This window comes from Thamnophis elegans, chromosome 10 (genome assembly GCF_009769535.1).
Source record: "Thamnophis elegans isolate rThaEle1 chromosome 10, rThaEle1.pri, whole genome shotgun sequence".
Taxonomy (NCBI): domain Eukaryota; kingdom Metazoa; phylum Chordata; class Lepidosauria; order Squamata; family Colubridae; genus Thamnophis; species Thamnophis elegans.
In genome coordinates, this window is record NC_045550.1 from 15,937,803 (window position 1) to 15,962,301 (window position 24,499).

The 24,499-nt window shown below is 35.5% G+C and overlaps 1 protein-coding gene across 3 annotated transcripts in view; it reads right to left on the bottom strand.

Annotated features, from left to right (window-relative positions):
• VTI1A (vesicle transport through interaction with t-SNAREs 1A) overlaps positions 1-24,499 on the bottom strand; it is a 242,007-nt gene that overhangs the window by 159,260 nt on the left and 58,248 nt on the right. For 2 of the 3 annotated variants that reach the window (XM_032225615.1, XM_032225616.1), the window contains exon 4: positions 9,269-9,346. In XM_032225615.1, the coding sequence (XP_032081506.1) occupies positions 9,269-9,346 (78 nt within the window). Of the gene's footprint in view, positions 1-3,645; positions 3,667-9,268; positions 9,347-24,499 lie in introns of all 3 variants that reach the window. The other variant, XM_032225617.1, reaches the window with a different exon arrangement.

A 24,499-nucleotide genomic window follows, 5' to 3' on the forward strand; every position in this document is an offset into this window, starting at 1 on the left:
CCCTCCTGGCACAGGTGACACATCTCTGAGATGTGGCCAGACGATGGAGGCAGCTAAAGCCACATCAAAGCTTTCCTTGATTTTTTTTAAAGAAATCATTAAAACAATGCATTTAGATCAGCAGAGAGAGAGTCCAATGTGAAGGTCAGGAAAGCTAAAATAACAGTCTATAATAATTAATAGAGTTGTCTAATTCATAGTGTATAGGTTAAGAGAAATGGCAAAAATTAAAATATTGGGGAGAGAAATCCAAGCAGAGACGGGATGAAGGAAGAGAAGAAAGAAATACACATTTTATAATATTTTATAATATAATTTAATCTCAATAGAAGAAATTAAGGCAGTGTACCCTGGGGAATTTTAAAACAAAGAAATAATTTAACAAATTATTTAATAAATAACTTCAAACAAAACAGTACCTCATAATAACTGAATGTATCATAATATTATGTCATAAGTATGTTAAATATTTTACTCATTTGTAGGAAGAGTTTACATTTTTAATATTTTAATGCAAATTTACTTTATGTAATATCTACTGTAAAATGAACCTCAACTTATGCAAGTGAAAAATCTAAACTGCATAAACAATGCTAGACTTTTTTTTCAATAAGACAACAAATTTCAAAAACATCACTACCCTTAAAGTGAAATGTAAGTGAATTGCAGATAACACCTATGCTCAGTACAAAATGCTTGCAATGATTAAACATTGTCAGTTCAACTACATGAATATCACTAAAGTGTTTAAAACTGAGAATTATTTCTGAAATATTTTAATATATTAACATTAAGTTATAAATATCATTACAAGGATGTAGTAAAAACTGACAAAAGCAAATTTATAAAATATTCAAAAGGAATCTTAGCTTTCCTGTTAGCAATCATCTACCCTGTTTTTCTAAACAAGAGCACAGAAGAATCTCACATTTTGTTCTTCGATATTGCTGTTTCATTTAATTCCACTTTATAACTGGATTATTAATAGTAATATCATTATTACATTCAAACTTAAACTACTGTATGTTTATTAGAGAACAGATTTTATGTACAGTCATAAAGCTATGGACTTCATCAGCAGTGGGTATTTTCAATTCCTTTTCTAACGGCACCAAATCTATTCTCCCGCACTATTCTTAATCTTTTGCATAAGAAATAGTGCGAAGTTATTCCGGCTGCTTTTTAGCTTCTAAAGAGCTTCACTATCAATCTAGATGAAGAAGTTTTGCAAAACGACAGGGCTACATCTAGATATTTAAAAACTCCACATGGACTGTATTCAAAACGTAATTTCAGAGGGTTGAAAAAAAATCAAGCAATGTAGCCTCTACAAATTCTGTATACAGTATGGCATGTGTTTGAAGGAAGCCTAATAATAAAAGAAAAATGAGACATTTTATTAATAGCAATATGAAAAAGTACACAATTGCTTTTATGATAATACCTCCTTAGGAGCGTTGTAATTTAGAATGCCTATGTCTAATTATTTGATTAACTTAGAACATCACTGCACTAGCCATTCTTTGGACTTTAATGTACATTTTACTCTGTGTACAAAAAAAGTATCTTTACAGCTTATCCTTGAGCCAAAAACATAATTAAAAATTGCAGCAGTGAAACTTCTGCTCTTTAATTTTGACTTGAAATCCCCTTTTCAGCTATAGACTTCTTATGATTCCTAAAATGTTTCTCTATTAAAAATGTAAAAGATTATATATTAAGCAAACAGGATAAAATTCAACCCATGCAACATATTTAGTAGACCTTTAAAAATTAAATAATTAAGGTTGCATTTTACTGGAATTCCTGAAAAATTAGTCTGTTTTGCTAAGTCTCTTCATATATGTTTAATTGAGTATACACTATGAGTATTATCATCAATATTTAATTGTTAAAAATAATCTCCAACTGTTTAGTCCAATATATTCTGGAAACAAGTCAGCAATTAAGGTTTACCAACTTAAATACATTTGTGTCCTCAAATTCTTCAACTTTATTTTTTTTTATTTACAAGCATCCAATATTTATATGAAGAGTTAAGAATGTATTTAATATACAATATAATGTGTGTGTGTGTGTGTGTGTGTGTGTGTGTGTGTGTGAATTATATTGATATAGAATTTATAAATTGACTGAATAAAACATGAAATTCCCAATCTTGTTTATTGTGGTTTTAAAGAAAATAACTCTTTGGGTTACTACATTATTTTGGTTGGAAAACTATATTACTCACTCAGACCTGTTCTAATTTGAAATAAAGCTTAAATGTATGATGAGGAACTATTTGCTTTCCTATCAGCATCGCCTTCCTTCCTTTCTATTTTATATTTGACTCTCCTTTGTGCTTGTTATTACCATTAAAACTGAATTCTACGTTTTTAGTATAAGTCTGTACTTTGATTACATTATTCTGTATAAATAAGCATAGATGATGATGATGCTAATTAATAAGGATAGAGCTGAAGAAACTGTTTACTCAGTTGCCTTTTTATAACAGTAGTTTTCAAAAATTAATAAAATGATAATTACTATCTATAATTCACATCGATGCAGGAAATTCAAACTATTTGATTGATGAAAAAAATCTTGATTTATTAAGGAAATCTAATAATTTTTTTTGTATTTGGTTATTCTCGAGTTTTTCTCAATGAACAAGCATCATTCCCTCTCTGTCTCACCTTTTTGAAAAACATGCAGTTTATTACAGAGGTCATCCACCAAATACCACAAGAATAAACAAGCACAGTTTGTTGTTCTGTCTCTCTTTGCCAAGAACTGAAAGATGTTATTATGCCACTATCTCAAAAAACTGGTTCCCTAGCAACTTCTACTATACCAAATTCTAGGAATAAGAATTTTATTTAAACTCTTTGTCTTCATACACACACAGACACACACACACACACACACACGGAGGGAGCGAGAGAGAGAGGGAGGGAGGGAGGGAGGGAGAATTGTGTAAGCAAAAAATAAAACCAAGGACAAATCTAAAAAAAGAAAAGTACTCTAGAAAATGTCAAGAAATAATCATTTGATGATTGATATTACTTTTGAAGTACTGTTATCTCTTCTGGTCATTTCCTAGAATGAAAAAGGACTCTAATTTGCATTCACTACAGCATATGCACAAATAAATAATAAATATAGGAAGCACAACTGAGCATACATCTACAGTTCAGTATACGTGCATGCAATATTTCATATTGTTTGTATGCCAATAGATCTACACAATGAGGTATTCCTTGTACCTTTCAAGCAGAGGGTTTTTTCCACCTACTGTTACAGTACCTTCTGTTGTGCAGATATCATTACAGGATCTGATTTCAACATGGTGTTCAAACACATATCAAATACTAGCATTTTTTGTTTTCTTTTACAGATACTTTAAATTATCTTTTTTCTTAGTGCTATTAAAGAATTGTAATTTTAAAAGTATGACCTAGGGATTCTGATGAAATGTATGATTATTAAAGAAAAGAGTCACATAGTGCTAGAATATTTTTAGAGAGATATTGATATAGATAAATATAGATATATAGATATATATTGCATGCCTTCTGCAGATTTCTCTGCAAGTGACCAAAAAGATTTATTCAGATATGAAAAGCTAGCTTTAAAGAAAAAGCTAGGCAACAAAATACTCACCTCTTCACGTAATTTTATCAACTGCAACATGAATGCACAGAAAAAGATAAAAAGGAAAGAAATGGCAGGAAAGAAAGATCAGTTGTGTGACAGGATACAGAATTAACATTGACAATTTATCTGTTTACATGTTTAGCATTTAAAAATCACAGACAAACACATTAAAAGACCCTAAACATAGACTACATGCAGAGTTTTTTGAACAAATAAAGATCACTTTCGCACACTGTCACATTAAACAAAGAGAATAGTGTGAAATTCTCTTTTAAACCACATCTAAGACACTATCATGAAATAAAGGGGAATGACTTCATAGAAGTCTATAATACAAAAAGGAGAAAACAAGTTTACTATTCCTCTCTTCTAAGATAGTACAGCTGAAGTGATTTTGTATATACAAGATTTCTACATTTTTTTATTTTGTTAGTACTGACATCTGCCTTTTTATGTCTCTCTATACATCTATCTTACTAAATCAGCTAGAATAACTATAACTGATGGCTATAGAAATGCCAGCTTATGTGCAATTTTAAACTGTACTATTTTTAATCCAAATTTACTTAGTCTACACTATTTAATATTGTAGAGTATTACTATGTATTCAAATAATATAAATAACTGAGGAACACTGTTTTAGTAGACATTTTGACTACACTATTCTTCATGCTTTTGAAGAGAATTTACTTCAAAAAGTTATTATATTTCACTATTCTGCTCTTTCAAAAGTTGTATTCTAATTAACTAAGCAAAAGGTGAATCCCTTCAATTGATTTTGTCAACTATACTGCATAATAACCTTCAGTTAAAATAGTATTTTAAATACTATTGTAATTGTGCTGAGGTATAAATACACTCAGTCTATTTGCAACACAGACATAAATTTTTAGTTATGATGGAAGGGAAAAAGTTTCTTTATTGAGAATATGTTATTTTATAACTGAGAAGGTTTCTTCTTCAACTGGCCATTACCAATGTATTCATACATATGAAAAATAATTTTGAATTAGGGTGTAAATTTAGGAAGAACATTTTCCTACATACACACATGCACCCACAAACACACAGAGAGACAGAGAGATATATAAAAATGACTGAAATGATTCCTTATGCTCACATTGTTGATCTAGAATTTAAACATTTATAATGCCAAGCAAATGAAAATGAAGACATTATTTTAATTTTTAAGAAGAGTGCTGCATTCAATAGCTCTAGTTTTCTAAAGAGAAAAAATGAATGAAAAAGCATGTTTTCTAATCCAGCCCCACCTGTTCTTAAATTAAAAGCACTCTGCAATCACTCTTTGGTTCGCTCTCTTGCTTCTTCCTCACTTTGCTTCTCCCAAAAGATAAACATTCGGTTCCCCAAAAAGATGGTTTGCAAGTTTACTGCATCACTATGCTCGCCCCCATCCACTTTTGTAGGTCACCATTCATGTAATGGCTATGATAGTTTAAGGGGCAAAGTTTAAAACTACTATTCTGCAATAGAAACCATTTGGGGCATGACACTTTGCCATAGTGAATGAAAGTTTTAAAATGCTCCACATTTGTTTTTTCAATAGGTGTCAAAAAGAGAGAGAAAGAGCGAAAGAGAGTTCTATCTTGTTTGTGCTGCATGGCTGAATTTAAGCTCTGCGTAGGATTTACAGCTAAGCTAAATAATGGGTGGTTTTCTTTTTTTAAATGATGTCTGAAAGATATTCATTCAAATTAACAAAAGATTTTTCCCTCATTTAACAATTATGACACTTGATGACTTACTACTACTTCTCTTTTTAAAAGCAGTATCCTAACCCTGCCAAACTTAATCAGAAAGCATAAATATGTGTGCAGACACAATTTCAGGTTATAATAATCAGCATATTTTTGAAACAAAGATTCTTCTCTTTTACTTCCCCTCCTCCACTTGATACAAGCGGTAATCTGTTTCTTTGTAGACAAAAAAAAATCTGGTTTACGCTGGTTTGAACCAGTGGAATCTCTTGTGACTAAGCCTTCTCCTCTGAGTAGAATCAAAACTGCATCACGGAGAGTGCATGGGTCTGTGAGGCAGATCATGTGACATGGAGAACCACGGAATTTCCCTCCCAAGAAGCTGATAACGGCAGTGCCGTCTCTGCCCACATACAGATAACGAATAAATGCTGAACTCTATTAAACGCCCTTTACACATTATCATGGGTCGAACACACAATTTTCTGAACTTATGAGACAGTCTATTTATTTTGCTATATACTCTCGGTATGTAACAGATTTGTGACTGGTAATGATCTGCTCTGTCAGACTATATGAAGTGATACTGACCTTCCTTAGATCTTGGGGAATTAAGTTGACCCATTTCTCTTTTCCTATCTGAAGAATTTTAGAGTTTTGATACACTATATGCATAGGCAATCCAAGTCTTTATCAGAATTAGGATATCAAAAATTAGGCAGCCATATAATCACAAAATATTTCCTCTAGGTAAGAGCTGCTTTGTTGTACTGTATTTATCAACTTACGCACTTACACTGCAATTAGTAAACTATTATTTAAAAATGTCTCTATCTTAAGAGGTCTAGTTATATAGAAATTTTTTCTGCCATTCAATTGTGTCCAATTCTCAAAGTCTACCTGTATAAGTCCCTGTAGTTTTCCTCGGCAAGGTTTTCAGATGTGGTTTGCCATTGCATATTTCTAGAGCTGCGAAAAAGTGACCGGCACAAGGTAACTTACCTGGCTTCATGCCCTAGGTGGGAGAAGAGGTCACAGTTTCCCAGTTTCTTCCCTGATGCCTTAACCACTACAGCAAACTGGCTCGCTATATGGAAATACTACTTCCATTATTTTATTAATGAAATTATAATTTCATATACTTTGGAAACAAGTTAACAATCTAGCATGCTATTTATTAACTATGTAATTAGTGTCCTTATCAAATAAATAAAATATTAAATAAGACTATAAACTGATAATGTATTCTATTTTTCTGCACTGCTATATTTCAATCTTTCAAGAGAATTGGTGATATAATCAGATTAACTTAAGACATTCCAAAGTATTGCTTAAACATTGTTACACAAAGATATATAACCCACTGAGAAAGAAGATATATATAATTTTGAATAAATAACTAATATTATTATGGGAAGAAAATAACAAAAACACTTATATATTCTGTTTCCATATTTTAAAATGTGTTTCATTGATTATAATGGACAAAAGGCAAGATACACTTAGAAACAAAAAATATGCAGTTCACTGAACTCAGTATAATTTATCCAAATTTCTACTTTAAATACTAACATGCAATGTAAAAAATAGCAGCTTTTACATAAAGTAGTATGTCAAGTTAGTCTTCACTATCTATAGTACCATAGAAGATAGGCAGAGCATAAAAGTGTTAAGTAAAAAATAATTAAGCTAGACATATAACACAATAATTATCTCTAATGAAGCTATTAGTACAAATAAGATTGTTATTTTTTCCTCAAGGATCAAAATGCTGTAATCTAGAATGTCTAATACTTTGCCAACCATATTTTCCCAATCATATAATTTATTACAAATTATTTGAAGACATATTCTATGTATTTATTAGATTTAACTTTTTTTTCATGGATAGAAAAACAATGCCCTCAAATATCTATACTTGCATTTACTACAGTGTTGATATAAAAAACATAATAATACGTTACAGATAATTCTGTCTATTTCTGGAAATGCCTAAACTAGATTTGTTCTAGTGTTCTCACTTTCTTTGCTGCCTACTTAACAGATAGGCTGTAGGTTTTAATACTGCTAATAAGTCAGAACTAAATGTTTGTGCTTATGTTCATAGAACACTTGCTTTTCCATTATTTATGCATTGATTTATGTTACTCCTGATAAATTGAATATGAGAGTTATTCTTTAGTTTTAAACTTAAATGATTACACCAAGAACAGAAGAATTTTATAATGTCCAGCATAAATTATATTGAAGTCCCATTCATCAATCAGAAACATTCAATAGGAAATTCTATATATTGAAAGATTATTTCCTGAAGTTTCTAGATCCAACCCCAGAGGAGCTGACAAATGTATAAAAAGTTACTGAAAATTTCTCTCACTAACTGTTGTCAAAGTATATTAAATCTATTTACCTTTGCTCAAGTTATAATTATAAATTTCACAAGTTTAGCGATGGATGAATGGATGGATGGATGGATAGTATACTTGAAATCAATCAAAAGGACGATATAGTTAAATAGAATATTAACTGACTTTGGACAATGAAATCATTATATTTTTTGCTATAGAATAAACTTGCTTTCTATGTTAATTTCATGGCATTATCTACCAATCTTTCCTTTTGTTTTTACATGTCTATCTAAATTTATTGTTGATAGTCATTAAAAATATAAAAAACATAGTTTTCACCACAGACTGATTCTTCTTAAAGATGACAATAAATTAAAGCATGTGTTCTTTCAAACAATGGCATAAATTTTATAAACACTGGTATTTATTTTCTTTCAAAGTTCATTATATGAAAGCAATGTGAAAAATTTAAATTTGAAAGTAATACCAATGTTTTGGCAGAATTATCCTCTACTAAGATAGGTCACCAATAAATTTAATAAAATAAATAAATTCTGCGAAAAGTGCTAAATATTTTAAGAACTTTTCTGAAAGATGTGTCTTCTTTCAGATATTTAAAAAGAAAAGAGAAACAAGCTAAGTGTAAAAAATACTATTACTGAAATACATTAGCTATATATTTAGCATATATGTTAACAGATCATGGAGCATAAAATAAAGGCATAGCCACCTAAATTTTCATATTTTTATTTATTAAATTATTAAATGTATATGTTGGCCCACTCCCAACAACTCTAGGCAGTTTTAAAGTTGAAGGTTCACTAGATTTTTTTGTCTGAGTTATATCACATATATATTCTATTTTGATACATAACAAATACTATAGACATTTGCTTTAAACTCTTCTATTAATGTACTTTAGAGAAACAAAGTACAACAAAGTAACAAATAATACATCCTGAACACTTGCAAATATTGGAGATTCAGAATAAAACATTTAGAAATTTTCACATTTCTTAAAAATGCTAACATTTTATACTAAGCCAGTTACACTTATATAGTTTTGATATAATTTCAGCTTTGTACATAGAAAAGAATCTGATTCAAAGAAGGAACTACTCTGAGAGAGGAAAAGAAACTGTCACATTCTGAAATCCCATTTTCATTTGTTTTGCCTTCCAGTGTTGATTTAATTATATTTCCCTCTTATCAAAGCTGTATTATGTGACTTTATATTCCTTTTACATGTGTTTGGGTTTGTTGGCAAACACTGTGTTTCAAAGTACTGCTTAAGTACAAAATAATAAAGAAAAGAGAAGAAAATATTTTGGTTTTTTGTTTATTTTTTTTAAATAGCAGACAGGGATCCAAGGTAAAGGGTTAAATTGTAAGATCTCCAAGAATCATTTTGAAGTTGATTAAGACCCCAGCTTTGCATTAAACAGTATCACTTCCACATGAGTTGTTACTAATGCTGTTAAGAAGCAGCTTGAGAAGCCCAGTGTGCCAATGACCTCCTTCACCCTCCAGCCACCCACTAGGGCTTCTTGATTAGCATCCTACCTGGATCTCTGAGGAATTCCCATCATCCCCTAGGAGCTCATTCCGCACCTCGTCACTGTAGGCAATCCGTGACCTTTTCTGTAAAAGAAAAAAGAAAAACAAAGAAATGTGAGCAAGCAAAGCTCTGGAACTATCACTATCAAGGTTGCTAAACTCAAAACCTCGAGAGCCCTCTAATGGATACCTACTTAATACAAATTGCTAAACTTCTCAAGAAGTTGTTTTAACAAAATGATGACAAATGTAATAAAAATCACCTATTAGTTTAGAGTGGTTTATAATTGTTACATCAAATTATCCTAGCACCATGCATCTTTATAGAAAAAAGAAATGCAAAACCTTTCCCATTAGATTTAATATGAACTAAATTGCATTCTCCTTCTTTCTCCAATCCTAAAATCTCCTATTGTTTTCTATAATCCTGTTCTAAGTAAAAGTGTCTGATTACAATATCCTCTATATTTTTACCAATATTGAAAGAACAATGGTTACTTTGCATGTCATATACTTCAGATTCTACAATTAAGAGTTTCCCTCTAATAATTAAATTATTATGCACAGATATGCCAGTAACAAAAATAAAAATCATAAAAAAGAGCAAGGGGGAAGAAATTTGAGAGTTTGTTGTATTCCAGCCACCATATATCAAATGTAAAACTTTTAAAGTAAAAATTCTTATATGCCTAAAGGCTAATGGCAAAGCCTAGAATCCCATTGATTGGAACCACACAGTAAAATCACTACCCTACACTCAAAGGGGAAAAAAACATGGACAAGGAAAATATATACTTTTCATTGGGTGTTTGATTGATTTATGTAAACTGAAATGCAAAGAATTACTGAAAGCTGCTGTTCAGGGGAAAAAATAATGTGCTCTTTTTTCAACAAGAGGTAAGTTCAATAAAAGAAATTCTTCTTGAATATTATATTTTTTACCACAGAATATATGCTGGACTTAAACTAAATGCAGTACCTTATGTTTTATCTTTTTCCAATATCATGTAAAACAAGTGAAAATAATAACACTGAGAATGAAAGTAATGCAATAGCATCCTATGCCAAAGCTAATTTGATGAACATGTACAATGCAAATGATAACACAAGACTTTCAAGCAAACGTATGTGGATTTAAAATGAGGAAGAATTAGATAACTAATTGCTCATAATGCAATGCATGACCATGGTCAGTTGTGTTACTGGTTTCTTTTTGGTTAATTTGCTCTAAAGAATTCACTGGGTTTTTCTCATGTTCTTTTGAATTAAGTACCATTGGTTTATAAGCAAACTTGAAGACAACAGAAATGAATATTGATTGCTTTCAAGATTGCAAAAAGATTGATGTTACAAAGCTAGATTGGCAATCTCCATCAATTATATAAGGTCTACAGAATTTACCTTAGTTTCAATACTAAACTATATAGCCTGTACACAGACTATATAGATGTTTAGAAAGTTAATTTAAATACATAATTTCATTTCCTAAACCTTTTGTAAACTGCACTAACATAAATGATAGTTTTATTTTATATACAGTGGGGCAAAAAAGTATTTAGTCAGCCACCAATTGTGCAAGTTCTCCCACTTAAAAAGATGAGAGAGGCCTGTAATTAACATCATAGGTAGACTTCAACTATGAGAGACAAAATGAGAAAACAAATCCAAACAATCACATTGTCTGATTTGGAAATATTTTTTTTGCAAATTATGGTGGAAAATAAGTATTTGGTCACCTACAAACAAGCAAGATTTCTGGCTCTCACAGACCTGTAACTTCTTCTTTAAGAGGCTCCTCTGTTCTCCACTCATTACCTGTATTAATGGCACCTGTTTGAACTTGTTAGCAGTATAAAAGACACCTGTCCACAACCTCAAACAGTCACACTCCAAACTCCACTATGGTGAAGACCAAAGAGCTGTCGAAGGACACCAGAAACAAAATTGCAGACCTGCACCAGACTGAATCTGCAATGGGCAAGCAGTTTGATGTGAAGAAATCAACTCTGGGAGAAATAATTAGAAAATGGAAGACATACAAGACCACTGATAATATCCCTCGATCTGGGGCTCCATGCAAGATCTCACCCCGTGGGGTCAAAATGATCACAAGAACGCTGAACAAAAATCCCAGAACCACACGGGGGGACCTAGTAAATGACCTACAGAGAACTGGGACCAACGTAACAAAGGCTACCATCAGTAACACACTACGCCACCAGGGATTCAGATCCTGCAGTGCCAGACGTGCCCCCTGCTTAAGCCAGTGTATGTCCAGGCCCGTCTGAAGTTTGCTAGAGAGCAATTGGATGATCCAGAAGAGGATTGGGAGAATGTCATATGGTCAGATGAAACCAAAGTAGAACTGTTTGGTAGAAACACAACTCGCCATGTTTGGAGGAGAGAGAATGCTGAGTTGATCCAAAGAACACCATACCTACCAATGTTCCCTCTAATTTTTTTCAGTGTGAGCAGAAAAGTATAGTGTTTGAGCGGCATATTTCATGCCTGAGCACCTGAATTTTTTTCACAGATGTCACCTAAGACAACAACAAAATCAGTATTATTTGAAACTCATGTATGTTTGTTTATGTTTATTCAAGGTACCCGCTTAATTAAAAGTGTTATATAATATCAGTATCACTTAACAACGCTCCTGCTTAGCAACCAAAATGTTGGCTCAGAAAGTCTGGCATTTGAAGCACGCAAGTCTTAAAGCTGTTGTTACAAGACCCTTGCACCCCTAACCCTTTAGGGGAAAAAAGCCCCAGGGGTCTTCAAATGTGACAGCTTTAAGACTTGTGGACTTCAACTCCCAGAATTCCTCCCTGAGGGGAATTATATATGTGGACTGTTTCATAGTTACATTAGAGAACTACATTGTTAGAACTTAGCACAAAAGATACTTTTTATCTGAAAATCCAAATAGAGTAAACCTGCTATTATCCCAGAGCACTAATGTCATTTGTCCCAATCTGTTTTACAAGTCTGTATTAAAATAGATAGAAATATTTTCACTAAATTTTATAGAGCTAAATTTCAGGAACCTATCAGAAGTTAGGGCAAGATAAGAGTGGAAGAATGAATTTTGTTGCAGGTCATGGGGATTTTTTCAGCATCTTAAAAGTGGAGCGCATGTGCATTGAACTAGCAATACCCATTTAATAACAAAAGGAAATGGATGAATTAAATTTGGTAAAGTTGCAAGCGAGCTGTAAAAAGCTTGTGGCTTTTAAAATCATAGAATCAGAAGGGATACTGGAGGTCTTCTAGTCCAGCCCCTTGTCCAAGGCAGGAGTCTTTATATCATTTGAGACAAATGGCCATCCAGTCTTTTGAAAACCTGTAGCAAATGAATTAAGATTCCATTGATTTTAATTGTTCTTACTGTCAGATTTCTCCTTATTTCCAGCTTGAGTCTCCTTCTGACAAGTTTCCATTGCTTCTTGTCCTGTCCTCAGGTGCTATTGCTGCCACCTCCTCCTCCTCCTCCAACAGCACCAACACATTTGCTGCCCAGCGCTGCGGCTGAGGTGAAGCCGCCAAAGCTCCCGTTGGCGCCCCCGCAGCGTTGGGCGGAAATCCGGCAGTGCTGTTGGAGGAGGAGGAGGCGAACCAGCCTGCCACCGCCGGCCACCGCTAGCCCTGCCGCTCTTCCCGCCCCCTTCCCAGCCCCACAGTCCAGCAGTTGCAGTAGAAGCAGCCCCGGGGCTCTGCTGCCGCTCCCCGCATTTTCTGGACGGGGTCTTACAGGAAGGAATCCCCCTTTGAAGAGCCGTGCTCTTCAAAACAAGTCTGGGGAGGTCCTTTGCAGGCGGCCAGTTGTGGCCACCTGCAAAGGACTTCCCCACGTTTGCTTTAAAGAAATCTCTGCGCGGCAGTTAGAAACTGCTGCGCGGGAGTTTCTTTCCACGTGCGCGGCCGCGCAGCCGCGCACCTTAGAGGGAACAGTGATACCTACTGTGAAGCATGGGGGTGGCAACATCATGCTTTGGGGCTGTTTCTCTGCAAAGGGACCAGGACGACTGATCCGTGTATAGGAAAGAATGAATGGGGCCATGTATTGTGAGATTTTGAGTGCAAATCTCCTTCAGCAAGGGCATTGAAGATGAAACGTGGCTGGGTCTTTCAGCAGGACAATGATCCCAAACACACCGCCCGGGCAACAAAGGAGTGGCTTCATAAGAAGCATTTCAAGGTCCTGGAGTGGCCTAGCCAGTCTCCAGATCTCAACCCCATAGAAAACCTTTGGAGAGAGTTGAAAGTCCGTGTTGCCCAGCGACAGCCCCAAAATATCACTGCTCTAGAGGAGATCTGCATGGAGGAATGGGCCAACATACCAGCAACAGTGTGTGCAACCTTGTGAAGACTTACAGAAAATGTTTGACCTCTGTCATTGCCAACAAAGGATATATAACAAAGTATTGAGATGAACTTTTGATATTGACCAAATACTTAATTTCCACCATAATTTGCAAAACAAAAATCTTTCCAAATCACACAATGTGATTGTCTGGATTTGTTTTTTTCATTTTGTCTCTCATAGTTGAGGTCTACCTATGATGTCAATTACAGGCCTCTCTCATCTTTTAAGTGGGAGAACTTGCACAATTGGTGGCTGACTAAATACTTTTTTGCCCCACTATATGCGTGTGTCTGTGTGTGTGTTGGTGTATGTATGTATGTATGTATGTATGTATACATACATACATACATACATACATACATACATACTATATACTATACATATAGTGTCACAACCCCTGGTATGCCCAAATATGGGAGGAAGCTTACTGCTTCCTTTCTCTATCGGCTTGTCACAAGAGACCATCACGACAGAAACCCAATATTTTTACTGTTGCCTTTGTTATATTTGTCTTTTTTTTATTTGTGCTGATAAATAAACAAAGGGAGACTAGTATAGATCTATTTCAAGCTATTTAGCTCTCATCAGCTAGCCATACCCTTACTGGGATTCGAACCTGTGCTGTATTGCATCTTAGGCAAACGTCTTAGCCATTAAGCCACAGGTCTCCTCCTTATCAGCTGAAGCCAGGGAAGAAGGTATATATTTAGTGTCACAACCCCTGGTAAGCCCCAATTATGGGAGGAAGCTAACTTCTTTATTTATTTATCAGCACAAATAATATATGTATGTATGTATGTATGTATGTATGTATGTATGTATGTATGTATGTATGTATGTATGTATGTTTTGATGATGAAGATGATGAATGAGACTTTCGATGAAGTCTCATTCATCATCTTCAGGCTGGTTCACTCGGCTTCATGCTTCCAGGAGCAATGTGAGATCGCAGCTGTTTCTTCCTTTTAACTGCCAGTGGGGGTGTGAGGAACCAACTTCTTCCCTGGTCCAATACCTCAAAGCCACAGGACTTGAAATTGACTTTAAAAAGACCAGAACTATCACCAAAGCTGAACACTTTAACAACAGAATAATCAGAGAAGCCATTGAGATAGAAAAACGCCCACACAGCATGCACAAACAAGACGATACCTCCCGCCTACCAGCCATTTGGAAACCCGCCCTTATTGACAAACAAGTCCCTAACATGAGTAATGATACCAAACCCACACTCATGAGAGCCACACAGGATGTCACCACCACACATCCACGTAGAAAGCAGACTCAAACCCACACTGATGATGAGGCACGACCAAGGACCAGAAGCCAGACCGCAGCTGCATCACTAACCATTTTATACTCCTCCAATCCATACATGAAGCAGACTGACACCCACCATGAAGAGCTGGCACGGCCACAAACACGAAGCCAAACAACAGCAACGCAGCTCAACAGCTCAAATCCCCCAGCAACTCAGACTAAGCCGAGCACAAACCCCCAACCAATCAGAACATACCTCCACCCTATCAGAACACAACCAAGCTCCTACCCAATCAGCTCACACCCCCACTGGCAGTTAAAAGGAAGAAACAGCTGTGATCTGTGATCTCACATTGCTCCTGGAAGCACGAAGCCGAGTAAACCAGCCTGAAGATGACAAATGAGACTTCGTCGAAACGTCGCCAAGACACTTCCAATTTTACGCGGGAGAAAACCTGAATAACCAAAGACCTACATACAAACACCTGCAAAAACATCAGAAAACAAATGTATATATGTATGTATGTATGTATGCATGCATGCATGCATGCATGCAATTAGTTTTGCTTTTGTTCTGTGCATAAAATATGCATGAGGGTGATGCCCTAATCAACTTTATTTTTAAAGCATATTTTTAATGGAATTTAATGGAAAACTACCATATACTAAAGCACAAGAGCCTCCAGAATCATTGACATTTCCAAAAATGCCTCTGAATTTGCTATGTGGTCCTAGGCACTCTTATAAAGTAAAAATGATAAGTGGTTTAAGCTCAGTCTTTTGGTTATAAATGTGTCCATTTACTTAGGAAAAAAGATAAAGGAAAGCTAAAGGTTAATAGTTGGTTGATGAGGATGGGAATAAATAAAAAGGATGTAGAGAACAAAATGCTAATTTGCCTTTTAGAAAATGATGTTTCTGCCTGAGTTCATGCCATTTTAGCAGCCATTTTGTAAACTGCCAAACATTTAGCCAAATTATTTGCTCTGGTTACATTTTTTTAAATTGTGAAATGGACCTACCAGTCCCAAAATATTGAGATATCACAAACTAGCAAACAGAGAAACCAAATACAATATTAGTTAAATGAAATCCCTCATTTTACTCAGAAGTAAGATGCAAAATACTTTTGAAAATATCTTTTTCAGTGTGTCACAACTGCTACTTAATAGAAAATACATTTTAAGCTGTTGCTGCTGCGGCTGCTAGTACTACCACCACCACTACTACTACTGCTACTACTACTACTACTATTATTATTATTATTATTATTATTATTATTATTATTATTGTTTATTATGTGTATATATCAGGAAGAACAATCTCACATTAACAAAGTGAAAATAGCCATTACAGCATTAAAGGAAGTGGGAACTTTTAAAGAAGCTCTGGTATCACAGTCCCTGATTAAATTATTCATTTCATCACAATGGGAGACTGCAGTATGCAAGAATTTCATATGGAGATCGATTTTGTTTTTGTTTTGTTTTCTTTTTTCTTTTTGCTAAAAAGCCAACAATAGAATGCTCAATTAAATAATACCTTATTTTGTGTTCGTTTTATATAAAAAAGGAATGAAGTTACAAACACATGTTAGTCATGATCCAATTCTTTTGTTCTATTTAAGGCTTCTTACTTTATACTGCTAATGTCTAACAGCTTAGTCATCCTTGATCAAACAACTCCCAATAGATATAATATATAGTGATTTAATTCCAGCAATTTAACAGCAAACCATGACTTACCCCAAGTCTGCCTTCTTCTAAGCTACTGGGTAAACTATGCATATTCTTTCAGGCCTACAACAACCCCAAACAATCCATCCTTTCAAACAGATCTTTCTCTCCCCATAAGCAAACATATGACCAATTCAGCATCCTAGAAGATACAATATGGTAATGATTTAAAGTTCTTCAGTCTCAACTCTATGGCATGATATACTGATGAAGACAATAATAATGTTAAGCATACTTGCCTGTTTTGGCTTTTGTTTGTATTTCCCTTCCCCCCTTGCTTGTTAGCCGCCCTGAGTCTCTCGGGATAGGGCGGCATACAAATGCAATAAACATTACAACATTACAGTATTCTGTTTTTCTTTTCTCTAACATTTCCTGTACATCCCATAAGTATCTGTAATAAATTATATCATTATTTTGTTTTATTTTGTATATCTTTTACATATACTCTAGAAGTGCAACAAATAATTACACTTTAATGAATTCAAGGGTTTCCAATAATGCTCTACATTATATGAAAGATGACTCTTTAGAGGCAGGGTAGGCAGTTGAGGGGATCAGAAAACCCCTCAAGAAAGGATATGTGAATTTACTTTAATTCATATATCCTTTGTTGTAAATTCAAAACCTTTACATAGAACAGGGTTCCCCAAATCCCAATTCGTGGCCCACTATTTGTTCATGGCACATTAGGAACCAATGAATCTTCATCTGTGCATGCATGATGAGATCGAGGTAGCACTCAAAACCATTATCTCTCCGATCTGTGGGAAAATTGTTTTCCATGGAAGTGGTTCCTGGTGCCCAAAAGATTGGGGACCGCTGGCACAAAAGATCAGCTACCGTATTTTTTGGAGTATAAGACGCACCTTTTTCCCTCAAAAAAGAGGCTGAAAATCTGGGTGCATCTTATACACTGAATACAGCAATTTTGCCTCTCAGAACTCTGCCCCTTCATCAAAATGGCTATGTATAGCATTTAGAAGGCTTTCAGAGAGGTCCTGGGGGCTGGGGAGGGCAGAAATGAATGGAAAATGGCCCATTTTTGCCCCCAGCCCCCAGCAGCATTCTATAAGCTTCCTAAAGACTATCCATGCTTTTTTTTTTTTTTTTTTACAAAAAATGGGCTCGTTTTCATGAAAAACAGGCCATTTTTTCCTCATTTTTGGCCCCCACCCCATCCCCAGGAGCACTCTATAAGCCTCCTAAGGCTATTTTGCCTTTTTTGGGGGGGGGGGGGATGGGCCTGTTTTGGTAAAAAACAGGCCATTTTGGGGAGGTTTACAGAGTGCAAAAACTTTTTTTTTAAATTTTCCTCTTCAAAACCTTGCTGCATATTATACCCCGGTGTGTCTTATACGCCAAAAAATACAGTAAGCACTCTAGGAAAACCTAATTGCACTTTCTTGCAGTCTAATGTTTGTAAGGGTCAGAAGAGATAACCAGAAAGATAAAAAAGAAAACATCAGAGATAGATTGGTGAGTTCATCCTCTTTTGACTCTGACTCTTCATCCGGCTTGCTTTAGCTATATGTATCATGCAGTCATCAACAGGCTATCATAATGAATAAAGTTCTGGACTGGAAAATAGGCCAACTCCAAGCATGCAGGTTTTAAAACCTAGAGTTGGTTCTATAAAATAACATCCGTTGGAAAATATATAACATGAATCAAACATGGCAAGCTGTGCTAGAAGTCTGTCTTATATTTAGATTCCATTGTACAACTATTTAGTGCAATATAGTTACATCATTCTTAGCACAGCTAATGTATAGTCACAGACCTTTTTTGTCACATTCTCAATAATAAAAGCTTTATAAAACTACTAAGCTTTTTGCCTACAATTAGAAGCAACTGTACAATATTCATCAATAAATAATTTGATACTACTTTTGATCATAATTTCATTCCAAAATGAATTGATCACAGAGAAGATCAAGTCTTTGAACTAAAGTGCCTATTTGTTCTCTTAGCATCTATCTAAAATATCAACAGAGTAGTCTCATTTGTCTTTAAAATAATAACTCTAATAATCTTACTAAGAACTTTTTATGAAGTTGAATGTCATTAGGGATGGCAAGAGAAATTTAATGTAACCAAAATAAAAGAATAAAAGTGTGTTAGGCTCTCAACTTTGCAAATCTTTACTGAGTATACATTTACACTGTAGCCGATTGCAAGCCTGAGACTTTGTGCTAGAAAATATCACACATACTACAACAGTTTGAAGGAATTCAATTCATAATGCATTTTATAAATAGTTAATGACTTCTATACATAAGCTAACCAGGCAAATCAAGAAATTGTCAACAATTTTAGTCTTAGTTGTCAGTTATTACTATCTACAGTGCTGCTACTTTATATGTATGTTTCCAGAAGAGACAGAAGTTTTCCAGAGTTCAAATCCAATCCTTTTCTGAGAAGTCCAATATGAGTTTAATAGTTCCTATACGCCCAATAAAGAGTTCTTTGTAACAAGTTTTTTGTTTGCACCACATCTTACTTATGCAAGATGATATGCATGTTGAAACATTCCTCAATATTACCAGGGAAAAGGTATGATTTTGTGCAGTTAAATGGCAAAGTTTATAAGAATACAGCATCTTTTAAAAAATAGCACGGAGAAATGAGGTGATGATATCACCAAGAGAAGCAGTAAGTAAGTAAAATCTTTATTATGGTCAAAGAGCAGCAATACACATTAGTTTTTACACTATGTTAAAAAATGCTAACATTAAAATATAATTAAAAAGTATTGACATTAAAAGTGGATAATAACATAATGGTCCAAAGATTGTTAAAGTATGTCCAGATAATTGGTACAAGATGGTACTATACTTCTGTAGCCAATTTTTTTCTTACGGACATTGCAGCAGCACAGAACTTTGCCACTGCATACGTGGTAACAGGGTTAGTGTCCTGGAGGAGAAAGCCTATATAAAAATGGTCTTTCCTCCCTGGCAATCTATATAATAAGGGGAGAATATATGCAGACCTACAATCTCTGTGTAGCTCACAGTGTAATAGAACATGTGAATTATCTTCCATTTCTCCTTTACCACATATACAAACACGTTCTGCTATAGGTGTTCTCTTATACCTGCCCTGGAGGAGTGCTGAAGGAAGAATATTAAATCTGGCTCTGAAGAAAGCTATTCTTTGTTTTGGGGAGATCAGGTCATTTAGATATCTTGCTGATTCCCACACATCCTGTTTAATTCTGTCCCTACTATGGAGAGGCAACCTATTTAGTTCTTCTTGGAACTCCATGTCCCTCATTCTATTAATTACTACTTGCTTTGCTTGCTCAAAGCCTAGGGACATTAAGAATAATGGTGAGAGCCTATAAGAGCCCAGTTTGTGATCAATTGCCTGTTTCCAAGGGGATGGGAAATTGTCAGTCAACACTAGTGGGGACAGTCCCTCTGGAAAGAAATGCATTTTAAGCCAATAAATGATCATCATCTTCCAGGCTCTTACCTGAATTTGAGGCATGCCTGTCTCAATTCTTAACTGGGCATTTGGAGTTCCATTGGGTGCGGCTAAGATGGCTCACAGGAATTTGGTTTGTATGGTTCCTAGCGAGTCTCTCTTTGCAAGGATTCCAGATTGTGCCCCGTAAAGAATTTGTGCCAATGTTTTGGCCTCAAAACTTTTTAAGGCAGCAGATACTAATTGACCTCCACCTGTATAAAAGAAGTGTTTGATTGCATTAGAGGACCTAATGGCTACTTGCAATGTGTGATCCAGGTGTGCCTTCCATGTCCCTAGCTAGTGGAAAACCACACCAAGGTATCTAAATGTTCTAACCTGTTCCAAACTATATCCTTCTATTTGCAGGAGTATTGGCTTGGTCTTTTAGCAAAAACTAAAAATTTTGATTTATCGAAGTTAAGGACCAGCTTGTTTTGCCTGCAATAGCTGAGTGTTGCCCTAATTGCTCTCTTCAGTCCTATGGGGGTTTGTGAAATGATAGTGGCGTTATCAGCATATAAGAGAATTGGCACTTTGTGTTGTGCTAGGTTAGGAGGATGAAAATCAGGATTCTGTAAGAGATCAATCGGGGGATTAATATAGAAGTTGAAGAGGGAGGGGGACAGGATGCATCCCTGCCGTACCCCATTTTGTACCCTTACTGAGCTGGTTAAACTCCCTTAGGAATTGCACCTCACTTTCAGGGTGGAATTGACATACAATTTTTGTATGAGGAAGAAGAGACGTTTATCGATTGTAGTGCATTTTAATTTCTCCCAGAGGGTGATCCTGGATATTGAATCAAAGGCCAATCATTCCATTGAATTTTTACCTGGGTATTTTGAGTCTCTAACCTGGGTAGGTAGGCTGTGCCTGCCCTTAGAGAATTCTGCTGCAATGTGAGAGTAAGGAGTATTGTATTATGATCACTTTCCAGTCATGAGTCTACCTCCATCTTCTGTAAGAACTTCAGGAGGTCATATGATATTATCCAGTAATCAACTGTGGATTTTCTTCCTGCTCCCCGATAAGTATATTCTGCTGGGAAGTTGCCCCATGGGGACCCGTTAAGGATACAAAGATGCAAACATTCAGTCATTTGTCTTACACATAAGCCTGCCCGATTAGCTTTATGGTCTTTAAATTGTCTGGCATGCAAAGATTCACCTGTTACATTTTCATCATAGTGAATCTTAAACTGCTTATATAATGCTTGATCATTTAGACTCATTCTAGCGTTTAAGCCCCCCCCCCCTATAATTATTGCAGCTTTGAGGAATTTGGCTGAACAGCCAAGAATAAAATATTCTATGCTGTTCCAAGTCTTGTTAATCACATTATTCTTATTAAGTGGAGGAATATAGATATTAAAAAGCAAAATCTCCACCTGTTTAAATAAGAGTAATGTAGTTACAACCCATGGCTGGAAAGGTGGCAGTGGTACACATTTAAAATGCAAGGATGTATTAACTAATGTCGCAATACCACCTTTAGCTGTCCCCCCCACCTTGCTTGGGACAGCCGGGATTGAGTTAACCCAATAGCCATCTAACTGAATCTCTGTGGAAGCCCAGGTTTCCTGCAAGAAGAGGATGTCAAATTGTGATATATAGTCAAAAAAGTGTTGGTCTTTTGATGGGACGGACCAACCTGCTATATTCCAGGTTATAAGGGAAAGTGGGTCAACTTTTGGAGCTCATCAAAGGGAAGTTGTCTGGTTCTTACCATGGATTGAGGTGTCATCACACACCAAATCGGCCTTCTTTAAAAATAGGGAGGACCCGTCTAGGTCATGCGTAGACTCTTGAGAAACTTGTTCAGGGTAAGAGGTTTTAGCACCAGCTAACAGAGCTTGCCATTCTGAAGCCTCTTCTCTGGTTGTAGCACAAGGCGTTATTAGGTTATCTTTCATTCTTTGCGATGGTGGCTCTGATGTGGGTCGACTCTCGGTTTCTTGGTTTGGAGCTGGCGGTGATGAAGGTGTCATGGGATTTTCACACAGGGATGAAAACATCTCCATATCTACTGGGATCTCTAATATCCTCTTTGGGTCTTGGCTTCTATTTTCTATGATCTTGTATTCATGTAATCCCTTGTCCTTGTGGAGGGAGTGAGAGGCTCAATTATTGGGGAAACCAGATCTATGAGTGGCTCTGCTGTGTCCATTGTGACCAATAAGGATTTCTTTAAATTTTCCAACTTGTATAATATATTGTCTTGTTCTTTCCTTGGGAGAGCACCAAAAGTATTAATGAGACCAGCTTCTGGGCTGTTAAGTATCTCTTCTCTGGGCAAGGCTGGTTGACTCCCTGTCATTCTCTTTCTTTTCCAAGGTTGAAAATGAGGTTGTGTCAGTCACCTTGGAGGCTCACATGTTAGCTATTAATGGAGTAACCCTTTCCTCACCAAAGACTCTGAAGGGAAAGATTTGGAAGGAGGCTAAATATGCCTTCATCTTGAATAACATCTGTGGTATAGTGGGCTGTTTGAAAGACAGAAGGATCCGCTTCCAAATTGGGGCCTCAGGTAACCACTCCACAGCACGGAGATCAATCATGCCCCTGTGACAGTGAAGAAGCTGGCTTAGGGAATTTAATATTGCACTTCTGGATTTCCAAAGTCCATAATTAAGTCAGTTCAAATGGATTCTAAAAACTATCCTTTGTGTTTGTAGTGAGAGATATGATTGTTGTAATTGAGGGAGGGATGCTTTCCTGATTTCTTCTTTATTGATACTTTTTCCTCTCGTGTCTTGTCTGGGGGGGGGGACTGTTTTTCTGAGAGGACTGCCTCCTTTTTTCCATCTCTTTAACTGTTTCTCTGGCTCTTTGCTCTATTTCCTTTCCTTATCCTGTGAATGGGAGTTAATCAAATCTTCTGCCAGAACTTTAGTGGGAGTACTTGGGGCCTGATATCGTACTTGAAGAAAAACAGCTAAATCTTTTTTCAATGTCTCCACATCATGTTGGATGGCAATTAATTGTTCAAATATTGAAACCACCATTTGCGCTGTGACAAGGCATTGCTTTGCCATAAACTCAGTTGAATTTTCCCAGGGTAAACTTTCCATACTCTGAATTATCTGGTGGTTCTTTGCCTTTTTAGTCTTTAACTTAGACTCCATAAAGGAAGTTATTGGGCTACTTGTTTGTGAGAAGAGCTGGCTTTCATTTTGTTCCCTCCCCACACCAGATCGGAAAAGTCTAGTAAATGCTGATTTGCCATATCTTTTTGCTGGTCCTGTTCTATTCTCTCCAGATTGTTGGAGAGGGCAGGGGGGTAGTTTTACTTACAGATCTCTTGCCAACAAAGAGCTCCTCAATTCTTGGTTGTTTTGCTGTTTTCACTGGAGGGAGAGATCCTGGGCTGGTGCCATGGTGTTTCTTTCTTTTTCCCATGCTTATTTAATTCTTCGGCAGCAACAAAAGTTTTTGTTTGTATTATGTTCTACGCTGTTATCTCCACCAAAAAATGTTAATTAAATAAAAAAGAATCCAGTAGGAGTACTAAAAATTGATAAAATAAAATAAAAACAGAAGGCACTACTGCAAACACGCTCCAGCTGCACCGGCTGCAGCTCCCCCCCCCCCTCGAAGCAGGAATCCTACAACCAATTGTCCCAAACAGTGAACTCAAATGACAACCCTACAAACAGAAACATCTTGAATATATGAGAAATTCTTCACTATCTTTTCAACATTTAAACTTCCAAATTTCACAGAAAAACAGTTCAATTTTTCACAGCAACGACACAATTTTTCAGAAATCTATGCATTATGTATGGCCTCATTCATTTTCAGATGTAATACATAGTCATTAGTAATTAAACTATTCATCAAAAATCTAAATTGAAAGGATCTGTAGACAATTCAAAGTAATAATTTTTAGATATCAATGGTATATTGATTTGTTAGGAATGACAGTCATGGTACTGGAAATTTGGTCACATTTCACAAATGTGTAAGCAACATTGCAGAAAATAGTAAGGAGTAATTTAAAAAGAAATTAAATATTAGTGATAGGAGAAAATAAAAGTAAGCCTAACTAAATCTATTTTAACCAGGACTATTCACTATACATTCCACATCTTCTATCCGTGCAAAAAAAAACCTTTGCTACACTTTGCTATACTTCTAATCAACAACATAAGTTTTCTTTTTTACATTGATATCTTTCTTATTGACTTGTTGAAGAGCAAAGATCTGCTCTGCATATCTCCGCCTGGCATAAAGCCAAACTACATTGCTCCAGTTTTGTTCACTGTCAATTATTTCAATTAAATTCTACACATTTTCCCAGACATACTTATTAAACTAATCCATCCACTTTCATACACAGAAAGTTTGTTGCATTCATTCTTGCTTCCCTTCTATTTTTCCTTTTGTATAAAGGAACAATAAC